Source organism: Capra hircus, chromosome 9, assembly GCF_001704415.2.
Source record: "Capra hircus breed San Clemente chromosome 9, ASM170441v1, whole genome shotgun sequence".
Classification (NCBI taxonomy): domain Eukaryota; kingdom Metazoa; phylum Chordata; class Mammalia; order Artiodactyla; family Bovidae; genus Capra; species Capra hircus.
Genome location: NC_030816.1, coordinates 49588586 through 49603170, shown reverse-complemented (window position 1 = coordinate 49603170; position 14585 = coordinate 49588586). Strand labels below are relative to the sequence as shown.

General features: G+C 37.2%; 1 protein-coding gene across 3 annotated transcripts in view; it reads left to right on the top strand.

The window, feature by feature from the left end:
* Positions 1-14585, top strand: part of ORC3 (origin recognition complex subunit 3) — a 73245-nt gene that overhangs the window by 33281 nt on the left and 25379 nt on the right. For all 3 annotated transcript variants that reach the window (XM_013966491.2, XM_005684697.3, XM_005684696.3), the window contains exons 12-13: positions 12738-12854; positions 13712-13791. In XM_013966491.2, the coding sequence (XP_013821945.2) occupies positions 12738-12854; positions 13712-13791 (197 nt within the window). The remainder of the gene's footprint in view (positions 1-12737; positions 12855-13711; positions 13792-14585) is intronic.

Below are 14585 nucleotides of genomic sequence, written 5' to 3'. Positions count from 1 at the left end.
GTGTTGCTAGTTTCTTATGTATTAGTCTTTAGATATTTTCCACATATACAAGTAACAAGTAATTATATATATTTTGGAGGTTTGTTCTCCTGTCTTACAGAAGATAAACACATACACTGTTTTGTATTTTGTTTTCTTAATCTTGGAAATCATTTTATATCACTACTAAAGAGTGGCATTGTATTATTTTTTTTTAGATTAACTTTCTTTATTGTGATGTAGTTGGTATACAATATTATATAAGTTTCAGGTGTACATCATACAGCTATTTATAATTTTTAAAGGCTACACTCCACTTATAGTTGTAAAATATTGGCCATATTCCCTGTTGTACAGTATATCCTTGCAGCTTATTTATTTTATACATTGTAGTTTGTACCTCTTAATCACATTCCCCTAACCCTTCCTTCTCTCTACTGGTAATCATGTCTGTGAGTCTGTTTCTTTTTCGTAGCATTCACTAGTTTATTTTTTAGATTCTAGGTATAAGTGATATATAGTATTTGTCTGACATATTTCCCTTAGCATAATACCCTGTAAGTGCATCCGTGTTGTTGCAAATGGTAAAAGTTTCATTCTATTTTGTGGCTGAGTAGTATTCTACTGTATATGTATTCCCACATCTTTTATCCATTCATCTATTGATGGACACTTAGGGTAAACATTCAGTGCGTGAATCATTTCAAGTTAGTAGTTTGGGGTTTTTTTCAGATACATATCAAGAAGTGGAATTGCTAGGTCATATAGTAGTTCTGTTTTTAGTTTCCTGAGAAACCTCCATACTATTTTCCACATTGTCTGAACCAATTTACATTCCCCTTAACAGTGTACAAGAGTTTCCTTTCCTCCACATCCTTGCCAGCATTTATTTGTGTTCTTTTTGATGATAGCCATTCTGATAGGTGTGAGGTGCTACCTCATTGTGGTTTTGATTTGCATTTCCTGGTTGATTAGTGTTGAGAATCTTCATGGAACTGTTGGCTGTCTGCATTTACTCTCTGGAAAAATGACTCTTCAGTTCTGCCCATTTTTTAATCAGATTATTTATCTTTTTTTGAAGTTGAGTTGTATGAGCTGTTTATATATGTTGGATATTAATCCCTTATCAGTAGTATCATTTGTAAATATTGACTCCCATTCAAAAGTTGTCTTTTCGTTTTGTTGGTTTTCTTTGCTTTGCAAAAGCCTTAAGTTTAATTTAGGTCCCATTTGTTTGTTTTTGTTTTTGTTTCCTTTGCCTTAGGAGACAGAGCCAAGCAAATACTACTACGATTTATGTCAGTGTTCTGCCTGTTTTCTTCTAAGAGTTTTATGGTTTTCAGTCTTATATTTAGGTCTTTAATTCATTTTGAGCTTATTTTCATATTTAGTGTTACAGAATGTTCTAATTTTATTCTTTTACACAGAGCTGTAAGAGTGGCATCATATTTTATTGAATGAATGTACCTTCACGTATTTAACAAGTCCCTTACAATTAGAATGTGTGATGTCACACTTATTTTCAGACTCTTTATACCTTTTTAAGGAAAAAGTTTATTAGAAAATTGTAGTAAAATTAAGATGATATGGAGGTTAAGCCCTAGCACTCTGTGGGTTTTACTGATACAAACTATTTTTTTTATTGGAGGATAATTGCTTTATAATGTTATGGTGGTCTCTGCCATACATCAATGTGAATCAGTCATAATTATATATATTAATATATCCCTTCCCTCTTAAGCCTCCCTCCCCTGCCACTCCACCCATCTAGGTTGTCACAAAGCACCAGGTTGGGCTCCCTATGTATTAGATTTTGAATAAAAGAATATTAGTTCCTGGAGGGCATGTGTTCTATATAGGTAAAGACTAATTTACCTCCTTTTAAAAAAATTCTCAAAATATATTGAGAATGGCTTCTTTTTGATGTTGTTCAGCTATAGTTTACATACGTAATTACAATGCAAAATGGCTTTTATCAAAATTATTTCTGATGCAGAATCCACACTAGGCCATAATATAAAATCACTTCTAGATTGGATTTAATAATCATTTTAATAAACTCTGTAATCTTTTCAGAGCAGTATAGGAAGTCTTCAGACACTAAAGTAGGTTATTTCGATACAGAGGAAATTTAAGAACCAGTGGGAAAGGATGTGTGCATGTTATTGAGTTTTTTGAGATTAGACAACTTAGCTGTATTGAGTCAGTGAGTTGCCAACTGTATTTCCAGCTAGAAGTTTCTGTCAAGAGTGTACTTTCAGAGGTCAAGAAGAGATTTTTAAAGAGTACCTTTAACCATTGAGATGACAAAAGGAGAGAATGTCTAGGCAGGCCTGTTGCAGAAATATGCTGTGTTCAGTGGCTCAGTAGTGTCTGACTCTTTTGCTATTTCATGGACTGCAGCACTCCAGGCTTCCCTGTCCTTCACTGTCTCCCTGAGTTTGCTCAAACTCATGTCCATTGAGTCGCTGATGACATCCAACCATCTCATCCTCTGTTGCCCCCTTCTCCTCCTGCCCTTAATCTTTGCCTGCATATTGGTCTTTTCCACTGAGTCAGTTCTTCACATCAGGTGGCCAGAGGACTGGAGCTTCAGCTTGAGCATCAGTCCTTCCAATGAATATTCAGGGTTAATTTCCTTTAATCTCCTTGCTGTCCAAGGGACTTTCAAGAGTCTTCTCCAGCAGCATAATTTGAAAGCATCAGTTCTTCAGCATTCAGCGTTCTTTATGATCCAGCTCTTACATCCATACATGCTGCTGCTGCTAAGTCACTTCAGTCATGTCCAACTCTGTGTGACCCCGCAGATGGCAGCCCATCAGGCTCCTCTGTCCCTGGGATTCTCCAGGCAAGAATAACTGGAGTGGGTTGCCATTTCCTTCTCCAGTGCATGAAAGTGAAAAGTGAAAGTGAACTCACTCAGTTGTGCCCGACTCTTAGCAACCCCATGGACTGCAGCCTACCAGGCTCCTCCGTCCATGGGATTTTCCAGGCAAGAGTACTATTAGGGTCCATGACTACTGGAAAAACCATAGCTTCAACTATATGGACCTTTTGTTGGCAAAAATTATCTCTGGTTTTTAATATGCTGTTCAGGTTTGTCATAACTTTCCTTCCAAGGAGCAAGCATCTTTTAATTTCATGGCTACATTCACCATCCACAGTGATTTTGGAGCCCCCAAAAATAAAATCTGTCACTGTTTCCACTTTTTCCCCATCTATTTGCCATGAAGTGATGAGACCGGAGGCCATGATCTTCGTTTTTTGAATGTTGAGTTTTAAGCCAGCTTTTTCACTCTCCTCTTTATTAGAGTGGTATCATCTGCATATCTGAGGTTGTTGACATTTCTTCTGGCATTCCTAATTCCAGCTTGTGATTTATCCAACCCGGCATTTTACATGATGTACTCTGCCTGTAAGTAAAATAAGCAGGGTGGCAGTAAACAGCCTTGGCATACTCCTTTCCCAATTTTGAACCTGTTCGTTATAGTCTAATATTAACTTTGCTTTTCAATAACTTTGTGTATTTTCTAAGCATTTATTTATACTGTGCTTATGTTTCTTATAGTTTTCAGACCTGTTTATTATCATCTTTGCCATATTCACTTTGGAATTGCATATTTAATCATTTAGAGGTGTATTTTCTTGGGACTTACATAGTAAGAAATATAAAGGAGCAACAAAGATTTGCACCTTTAACCTGAAAAAATTTTATGTTGGCTACCTGCTGAATTCAAGGGACAGAAGTTATCTCTGAAAAACTAATGTGCTGGTTTTTCTAGTTTAGACCAAAAGTATCTTTGAATATTTTATTCTTATTATAGTGCTTTTCTTTTTATCTTTTTATAGTTTTGGTTTAAAATTCATGATAATTTTGTATGTATTTTTCTACAATAAAATCGGAAAGAAATGCCAGATGATAATCAATAATATAGTGCTGCATGATACAGGGGAAGATTCATCTCAGAAATCTTGTGTTTGAACTCCAGCTGCTTAAGGAAATCACTTACCCTGTTTAAGCCTTAATATCCTTGTCTCTGAATTTAGATTAATCCCTAGTAATGATTTCTCCATAGGGTTAGTGTTAATCAGTCTATTCAGCAAATGAGAGTGAGTTTAAAACAAACAGAACAATAAAACTTTTATAAATATAAATCAGAAATAGTTACTATTTATTTTCACCATGATAAAAATTAAGATATTAATTAAATATACTGTTTTATATATTGTATAACATATATACAAAGTGTATATAATACTCTTATATAGTCATATAGAGTATATAGTTATATAGACTTACCTCCTATTAGTTTTGTGCTCATTTTCTACATTTATATTTCTGAGACATAGATCTCAAAGTATAATCTAGTGAAATTTATATTCTTTATATCAGGATTATTTCTGCCCTAAAAATCTACTGGCTGTCTACTCTGATGAACTAAGTGAGTGCTCGAGACCGTAGCATATATCAGAATCACTCGGAGCGCTTGTAAAATGCAGGTATCTAGGCTCCATCCCGAGTTTCTGATTGTGTAGCCCGGTGCTCTGCCCCAGGAATTTGCATTTCTAGAAGGGTCCCAGGCAGTGCTGATGCTGCTGGTCTGGAGGCCGTTCTTTGAGAACCGCTGACGTAGACCACTCCCTAGAAGAAAACATCATTTATTGTCTCTCTTTACCTTGTTTTCTTAAGTCTAGAAATAAGCTAGTAAATGCCAGCCTAAACAAATGATTCATCTCAACTGTCTTCTAACTAGACTCAAGATGTAAAAAAAAAAAAAGGCAGAAAAACTCACTTCAACTCCCTTAAGATTAGGGACCCTTAGTTTCATAGATAACTGCTTTAAAATTGTATACCAGCTTTGTATTTCATAAACTTCAGGAATGAGTTTTTTGAATGTACTTAAATCTAAAAATTTAGCTAACTCAACCATGTACATTTGTAGAAGATTCATTAAGAAGTTCAAACTAAGATGAGACATTAGAAGGCACATATAGTTGATGAAAGAGTCAAGATTCTATGCATTTTCTCTTTTCTGAGTAGTCTGTCCCTTGAGCAGCTGTACAGTGCAGCTATGTACAATGCCTGGAAAGTATGCTCTCATAGCTAACAATTAGGTTCTTCTAAGTTTAAACAGAATAAGATTGTTCAAGCTCCGATTAATTCAAACTCTGATGTCCCAGTAGCTTTCAAAGCCTATAATAGAAGTTTAACAAATAATCTTTGAAGTTTCTTTTAGAATACTAAGATTTTATTTACTTGTTCATTAAACAGATTAATAACTTTTCTTCTGACTGGTTAAATCATTTACATTCCTCATTGAAAGTTCATTTTAGTGTATAGGTTTAAATGAAATTAAATCAGGCAGTCTATTATGGTAAACAGCTATAGGATTTAAATGAAACAGCAAGAACAGTGACTGGATATATTTTTACAGTGTTTTGTCCCAAAGTTTTGCTTTAGTAATGAAGCTTTCTTTTTTTTTTTAATTTTAATCTTTAATTTATGAAACTCTGTTTCATGAAAAATTGAGCTTTCAGACATGCCTTAAACGGAACTTTCAAATTCACCATGATAAGAGATAAAATTTTAACTCTTTCTTGTGCCTGAAATTTTGTTTGAAGTCAAATATTAAGGAGAGTTTAGATTTTAGCCTCATATCATATTTGCATAATTTTTATCTGATAATAAAAAAAACTGGTTTTTGATATACTAAAAAGATTTTTTTTTAGTAAGTAGTGAAAAATTATCTTGCTTTCTATGAGAAAATGTTTTGGTGGTGGGAGAATATTAACAGCTTTTCCCAATTAGTAGTTTTTATGTCTGTCCCAACACCATATCTAAGATTAGGTCTATTTTAATCTTGTGCCCTCTAAACCAGCCGCATTCTATATTAGTAATAATGATTTGCTATGCATGTTGATCCTGTCTTGTCAAGTAATTACTTATGCTCATTATGTAATGAGTGGCTAATTTCATATACTTTGTGTAAGAAAATAAATTTATGTATTTTTATTCAAATCTTATTTAAAGCTGTGTGGCATCTTCTTAAAGCATTAAACTTCATGGTATGTAGAAAACTGAAATTCAGTCTCTTGCAGGTGACAGCTGAAGTTTTATTATTTTGACTAGTCAGTATTTCATGACTCTAAGCTTACGTGCCTAAGTTGATTTAAAGGCATAGATCATGGCATCTGGTCCCATCACTTCATGGGAAATAGATGGGGAAAGAGTGGAAATAGTGTCAGACTTTATTTTTTTGGGCTCCAAAATCGCTGCAGATGGTGACTGCAGCCATGAAATTAAAAGACGCTTACTCCTTGGAAGAAAAGTTATGACCAACCTGGATAGCATATTGAAAAGCAGACACATTACTTTGCCAACAAAGGTCCATCTAGTCAAGGCTATGGTTTTTCCAGTGGTCATGTATGGATGTGAGAGTTGGACTGTGAAGAAAGCTGAGCACCCAAGAATTGATGCTTTAGAACTGTGGTGTTGGAGAAGACTCTTGAGAGTCCCTTGGACTGCAAGAAGATCCAACCAGTCCATTCTGAAGGAGATCAGCCCTGGGATTTCTTTGGAAGGAATGATGCTAAAGCTGAAGCTCCAGTACTTTGGCCACCTCATGCGAAGAGTTGACTCATTGGAAAAGACTTTGATGCTGGGAGGGATTGGGGGCAGGAGGAGAAGGGGATGACAGAGGATGAGATGGCTGGATGGCATCACTGACTCGATGGACATGAGTCTGAGTGAACTCTGGGAGTTGGTGATGGACAGGGAGGCCTGGCGTGCTGCGATTCATGGGGTCGCAAAGAGTCGGACACAACTGAGCGACTGAACTGAACTGAACTGAAGAGCTGGGAGTAAGAGAATGTCTTAAAAGTTGTAGCATAATTACTGTTAGAAAGATAACCTGGTACAGCATGCTTATTTTATTGAATTCAAGTGAGGAACTGGAGCCAAGAGAAAGTGAAATATCTGAAGTCACAGGATGAGTTAGAGGTAGTTTAGTATGCTTATCACAAGTTTGGTGGAGACCTGCCTTTCACCTTTCTGCCTACCTCTTCTTTCTGTTTTTTGTTTTGTTTTGATATAGAACTAAAGGACAAGAGGAGGGGAAAATCTATTTGAAAAAATAATAAAAGGGGAGGAAAAGAGAAAATCTCTCCAAACTACCAAGTGTGATCAGACAAGCTAGGCGTTAGCAGGGTAATGTGTGAGAAATTGGCAGTTTCAATCCAAACCCTTCCTCAAGTGTTTCTGATATAAATGCCAGGGTAGCAGTATGGAGGCCAAAGGACTGGGAGAGACAAGAAGATTAGCACTCCTTCCACCCAGGGAACTAGGAGAAAGCCATGGTTTGCTGTTCTCTAGGTAGCTACCATGTGAGAAGTCAAGCCTGGAATCATCTTCAGCTAAAATTTCTCTCTAATGGGAAAAATAACGCTTAGTTCTATCAAGATGATAAGTAAGAAAATGCTGTGTTCTTGGACAGCTGATGCATTTTAATCCTAAAATTTGTTTTACCAGCTTTCAATGAGCAGTGAATTAATTGAAAGGAATAAGTTGCATAAATTTAGTCACTTTTACATACTTTGATTTAGTTTTCTTGAGCTCACCTTTCACCCCATGCATATAATTCTAGACACGAAAGTGATAAGTACTCTGGAAAGAAGAGAAATAAATGCAAGAACTAAGTATCATGGCACATATTATTCTACTAATCATGTTTTATTTACCTATATATATATTTAAGTTTTACATAGTCATTGGCTTCTGTAAAAAAAATGTAAATAATCCTTAATGATGGAGGCCTTGTCATATGAGTAAACAGTAATGATTTTTGAATGAATGAGAGACAGACATAATTTATGTGACTGGAAATGGCATATTTAAATGGTTGTATTACACATTGCCAGCACTCAATATGCCAGCAAATTGGGAAAACTCAGCAGTGGCCACAGGACTGGAAAGTCAGTGCTCATTCCAATCCCAAAGAAAAGCAATGCCAAAGAATGCTCAAACTACCACACAGTTGTACTCATCTCACACGCTAGTAAAGTAATGCTCAAAATTTTCCAAGGCAGGCTTCAATCGTACATGAACTATGAACTTCCACATGTTCAAGCTGGATTTAGAAAAGGCAGAGGAACCAGAGATCAAATTGCCAACATCCGCTGGATCATTAAGAAAGCAAGAGTTCCAGAAAAATATTTATTTCTGGTTTATTGACTATACCAAAGCCTTTGATTGTGTGGATCACAATAAACTGTGGAAAATTCTGAAACAGATGGGAATACCAGACCACCTGACCTGCCTCTTGAGAAACCTATATGCAGGTCAGGAAGCAACAGTTAGAACTGGACATGAAACAACAGGCTGGTTCCAAACAGGAAAAGGAATACGTCAAGGCTGTATATTGTCACCCTGCTTATTTAACTTATATGCAGAGTACATCATGAGAAATGCTAGGCTGGATGAAGCACAAGCTGGAATCAGGATTGCTGGAAGTATCAATAACCTCAGATATGCAGATGACACAACCCTTATGGCAGAAAGTGAAGAAGAACTAAAGAGCCTCTTGATGAAAGTGAAAGAGGAGAGTGAAAAAGTTGGCTTAAAGCTCAACATTCGGAAAACTAAGATCATGGCATCTGGTCCCATCACTTCCTGGCAAATAGATGTGGAAACAGTGGCTGATTTTATTTTTCTGGGCTCCAAAATGACTGCAGATGGTAACTGCAGCCATGAAATTAAAAGACGCTTACTCCTTGGAAGGAAAGTTGTGACCAACCTAGATAGCATATTAAAAAACAGAGACATTACTTTGTCAACAAAGGTCCATCTAGTCAACGCTATGGTTTTTCCAGTAGTCATGTATGGATGTGAGAGTTGGGCTATAAAAAAAGCTGAGTGTCGAAGAATTGATGCTTTGGAACTGTGGTGTTGGAGAATACTCTTGAGAGTCTCTTGGACTGCAAGGAGATCCAACCAGTCCATCCTAAAAGAGATCAGTCCTGGGTGTTCATTGGAAGAACTGATGTTGAAGCTGAAACTCAGTACTTTGGCCACCTGATGTGAAGAGCTGACCCATTTGAAAAGACCCTGATGCTGGGAGGGATTGAAGGCAGGAGGAGAAGGGGACGACAGAGGGTGAGATGGTTGGATGGCATCACCAACTCAATGGACATGAGTTTGGGTAAACTCCCAGAGTTGTTGATGGACAAGGAGGCCTGGCGTGCTGTAGTTCATAGGGTTGCAAAGAGTCACACATGACTGAGTGACTGAACTGAACGCACATTGACTGGCAACTGACAGCTGGCTATCAGTGTGATTTTTTAGGTTCTTGGTGGTTTTATTTTTTTAATCTGAGCCAGCATGTGCAAATATAGAAATTTTACATCATAAATTCAGACTTCTGTCTTCTTTTGAAAAACTAAATCTGGCTCATATCCGGCAAGACAATAGTGGTTGGTCTTTTTTTTCCAGCAGTTGCTCTTACTGAAGAGAGAGACTGCGTGTTGGCCTCCTTTCATTCACGTACTGCTTCATTCAACAAATACTTCTTGAATGCCTACTGTGGGCCAGGTATTAAATCTAGTACAGGAGTGAACAAAACAGGCGAACCTCCCTGCCTTTGTGGAGCTTACCTGCTGTCAAAGTGAGTAGGTAAAACATTTTTGTGAGTAATAATTGCTGAGAAGAAAACAGTGAAAGAGAGAAAGGGAGTACTGGCAGTGTGCACAGGGAATGAAATTGAAACTTTAAATAAGAGCCTCTTCAAGAAGGTGAGCTTTGAGTAAAGAGGAAGTTATAGGGCACCCCATTCAGGAATCCAGAGGAAGAAAATTCTAAGCAGAGCCACAACAAATGGAAGGGACGTGAGGTTGGAGCTTGTCTGGCATGTTTGGGGAAGAGCAAGGGGACTGTGTTTGCTGTTTTTCCTACAGCTCACTGTTTTCCCATATCTGTCTCAAAGATCAGTAGAGACCAAGAGGTCTTCATGTTTTAAGAACAGAAGAAAACATTTCTTTGGTAAACAATAAATATTTCTAGGCAGTGCATCTCTGTTGAAAAGACCATCCGAACACAGTTAAGAAATAAAACCGTGGCAGCTATGACTCTGGTATGGAAAAGATTCTGGAGGAAAAATTTAATGAATAGAAAACAGGAGAACTATTTCAACAGGCTATGTTTCTGCATGAGTGTGATGTGATGCTGCTGTAATGTATGAAGAGGGAGATTTTCTCATGCATCAGGACCTCTTACAGGCTGAAGTTTTTGAAAATATGTTCATACAGTGCTTTAGGAATTGTTGCCCTGCACACATAAAGGCATTTGCAGGTAGCTGTCGCAGTAAGACAAAGAACTTAGAGGACAGGTTACATGAAAAAGTTAAATTAGTCATTGGTGATGTTTTCTGTTGCAGCTGATAAACACACAGGTATAAATAACAGTGGAATCTTTCTTATATGGAGGTTAGGTTCTGAAGTCAGCACATTAAGTCAGAGATTTTGGATGGTCAGAATTACTGTTGAAGATCCCTTAGAAAGGTATAACAGATCTCTCAATTAGTTCAGTGTAGCCAGTTTTATTTCCAGTGTTGGAATCATAACTCCCATATCCTCAGATGAGATAGTCTGCCATGTTATAGGAACAAAACAAAAGAAGACAAAATGTTTTTTAAAGGCTAGAAGTCTAATCATCACAGGGATGTGAGGCACAGTGGAAAATGTGAAGGTACTAAGACTGTCTGGGAGAAAACATGTTTGTATCTTTCCTTTTCCACTTACTCCAGGGCATCTAGTTCCTGGAGTGTGCAACATTGCCCATACTGTGTCAAGTATTTCTTTTCTTTCCGCATCCAAGTAAATTTAGTGAAGATGTCATTCATTTCTACTGTATCACCCAGTTATTTGTATTCACAGTTAGTCCACAAAGCATAATGGACTATAATAGTTATTATTCAGTAATAGATTCCTTTTTCTCCAGAATATTGCCCCTGTTTACATGCTGTTTACTCACATATCAAGATAAGCCATTAGTGGCTTAATGCAGTCTCTATGTTATAGCTTACAGTGAAAATAGAAATTAAGTATACTCTGACAGTGGCAGTTAAAATACCCTTTGTTATGATAGAAGACCTAGATTTTTGAAATTACCAACTAACTCAAATACTGGTGGGAAAAAACTTTGATACTAAAAGCTTTTCTTTCATTTGTCCTATGCTTTCAGGTAATGACTCAGATTGCTGACCAAGGAATTGATTTCTAAGTGAGTTAGAGTTCAGGAAAATATATCAGATTTGTTATATTAGATAGTTTGGATTTGTTTGAATTTATTGATATCGGTTGCTTTCCGGGTAGCACAGCTGGTAAAGAATCTGCCTGCAATGCAGGAAACCCCAGTTCAGTTCCTGGGTTGGGAAGATCCCCTGGAAAAGGGTATGCCAACCCACTCCAGTATTCTTGGGCTTCCCTGGTGGCTCAGATGATAAAGAATCCACCTGCAATGCGGGAGACCTGGGTTTGATCTCTAGATTAGGAAGGGCTCTGGTGCCCTGGTGGAGGGCATGGCAACCCACTTCAGTATTCTTGTCTGGAGAATTCCCAGGGACAGAGGAACCTGGCAGGCTATAGTCTATGGGGTTGCAAAGAGTTGGACACAACTGAGTGACTAAACGCAGCACATTGATATCTGGAGGTGTTATTTTCTGCATGGTTGACCACTGAAATATTGAATATCTGCAGAATATTGCAGGAAAAAAGACAGCTCAGTACTTTTGAAGATGGTACCACAGATCATAATCCTCTTAAGAAAATGTTATAGAAATAAGTGATAAAAGTATTTGAAGTATGAAAAATGCATGATAGGGTGTAGTATTTTAAAATCCCTTTTAAAACATTTCATAAAGTTCTAGAAAACTCTCCTAATCACCCCTCCAAAGAAAAGCCTTTTGAAACTGATTTGTGAGATTGGTCATCCTATAGGTTTCTTAAGACTGCCTCCCATATCACACTTCTTAGATTCTAAATTATAAAGCTTGTTGGCTTCAGGGTTCTAATTTTCAGTTTCATCTGCTTAATTGCTAAAGTGAACAAAACCGGTATTGGAGAATCCCAATGAAAAAGCAGTCACCTGCAGTGTTTCTACTACAGTCTCCCCTTCCCTTTCAACACAACTTTAGTAGGACTATGAGAAAAGCATACAGGGACTTCCCTGGTAGTCCAGTGGTTAAGACTCAGTGCTCCCATTGCAGAGGGCATTGGTTTGATTCCAGGTCAGGGAACTGAGCTCCTATAATGCTGCATGGTGTGGCTTAAAACATCATGGAACCACAGCAACCATTAATTACATTGGTCCTGGGGGCTCTGGTGATCTCTTCACCCTTCTAATGCCACTGAAGCTAGAGAATGATGGCCATCCTTGCTGTGGTATATACCAGGTGACTGACATAGGCAAGCATCCAGCAGGTGCTCTTTCGCACACTTGTATTTTGGAGGGGCCAAGTCTTTGTGGCAGTGCTTTAGACAAGAGGAAATTAAATTAGTTACAAAGTTAGTTTTGGTATGTGTAAAATATCACCAGACTTGATACTAAATAAAAAGTATCCAACTGTTATCCTAGATTTTGTGTGCATGATGAATTCTCAGACTTAAGGTTAATTTGTAATTCTGAATCTTCTCTCATCAGTTTTCTGGAAATCAGATTTTATTATTCTACTAATTGCTGACTTACATATTTGTAATGACTTTTTTAGGAGGAAACACAATCATTACTAGAAAACCTGCATGTTTACCATACAAATTACTTCCTGGTTTTGAGATGTCTTCATCAGTTCACCTCTTTTCTTCCCAAGTACCCATTGGGTCGACAGGTAAGCAGAACTTACTCATTTGGAATCTCTGATGTAAGACTATTACTGGTTTTTCCCTTTGAGTTTAGTAGCATTCAGGCCTCAGAATTTGCAGTGGATCCACATCTTGCTGTGTGTGCACAGTCTAAATCCATTCCAGCTGTACATGTTACTGGTAATTGAAACAATATTTTTTGTTCTGATGGCCACAACTAGAAATAGCCATGTGAATCCAAGTGGTGGTGCTTTCCCTTCAGTGTGTTTGTGCTAAGTCATTTTAATTTATTTTCTTTAATACTTTGTCACTTACACTGAGAGAGCTGATCCTCCACTTTAGTGAAATAAAGGAATCTGTTTGAGACCGCCTAATGGTTAACCTTGCATTATACCCAGAACTAAAGGAAAGTAGTACTTTTGCTTCTTGCAGAATTATGCTCTGCTGGCGTTTGGGTCATAACATAAGCCTGTGAACCATCTTTAGAGTGTATGCAAGGGAAGAATTCTGTATTCCTAAATCTTTGCATTCTTAACTCAGAGGTTTGGAGAACAAATATAAATATGTAAGAATAACTTGTTTGTTTTCTGCCATTAAACATTCTTTTTAGTAATCATGTCATCATTTTAATAATTTACTTATTGCAAAGTGACCAGTGATATCAGCCAATCCCAATATGATCTCATTTTGCTACCATGTGAATGATGTTTTATGTAAATGCCTGATCCATGTGATATGTGGCCAGACTGTTGTCATCTATAGAAAATGGCTGTTTTTAAAAAGAAATTTTTTTGACCTGCTCATTTATGATTTTCCCAAACTAGTAATGTGCAAACTTAGTAGATCATTTTTGGTCCCTTACAAGTATGCTGTTCACTTCCAGATCAGAGAGCTGTACTGCATGTGTTTAGAAAAGAACATATGGGATTCAGAGGAGTATGCATCAGTCTTGCAGCTGCTGAGGTAGTTTGTTTTTTTTCCTTTTTTATCTACTCTAAGCCTGCCAATAAATAACACCTGCTTCCAGAACTCTGCCTGCCAAGGAATTTCATAAGTAGCCACGTTGTAACTAATATTTGTATATATCTTGAATTTTATGTTTGTAGTTATTGTAGAAACCATCTATTTCTTTGCTAGTTTTACCTTGTTTCTGAACTTTTGACTTTTTTAAGTAAAATCAGTGTTTGCTTTGTGAATTGTTGATACCACACAGGGAGAACCTTGTTATTGATCACTTCAGTTCAGCCAGCTTGCTATTATGATAGGGAAGGTAGTCACAGCAAGCACGCTCACATGGCTCCAACCTGGTTGGGTTGAGGAGCAGCATCACTGAGTGAAATGCATCCTGTGAAGGAGCCCACTGCTGACCCAGATGAGGAGTGGCTGCCCCTGGGCAGTGGTCTTGATGCCTTCCCCAACCTGAGCTGTCAGCATTAACACTGGCTAAGCTGTAAATTTTTTCCAGTATTATGTGAATGAATAAGGTATCTTGGTGCTATTATCAGATATCAAAGATCACTTATTCCTGACAAATTTATCTTTTAAAGTTATAATTATTTGTTTTCTTTGGCTTTACGTCATATATGTATGGTGACTTCTTAGTCTTTCATAAAAATAATGACCACTTGGGTAGTGAAAGAAGGGAATCCAAGTGTGAGCTGTTTTTGCACACAGTCTTATAATTTTCCTCAGTGGATATAAATGTTCATATGAAAATATCATAAAGAAGTCCAAGAACTGAATATTTACTAAGCCTT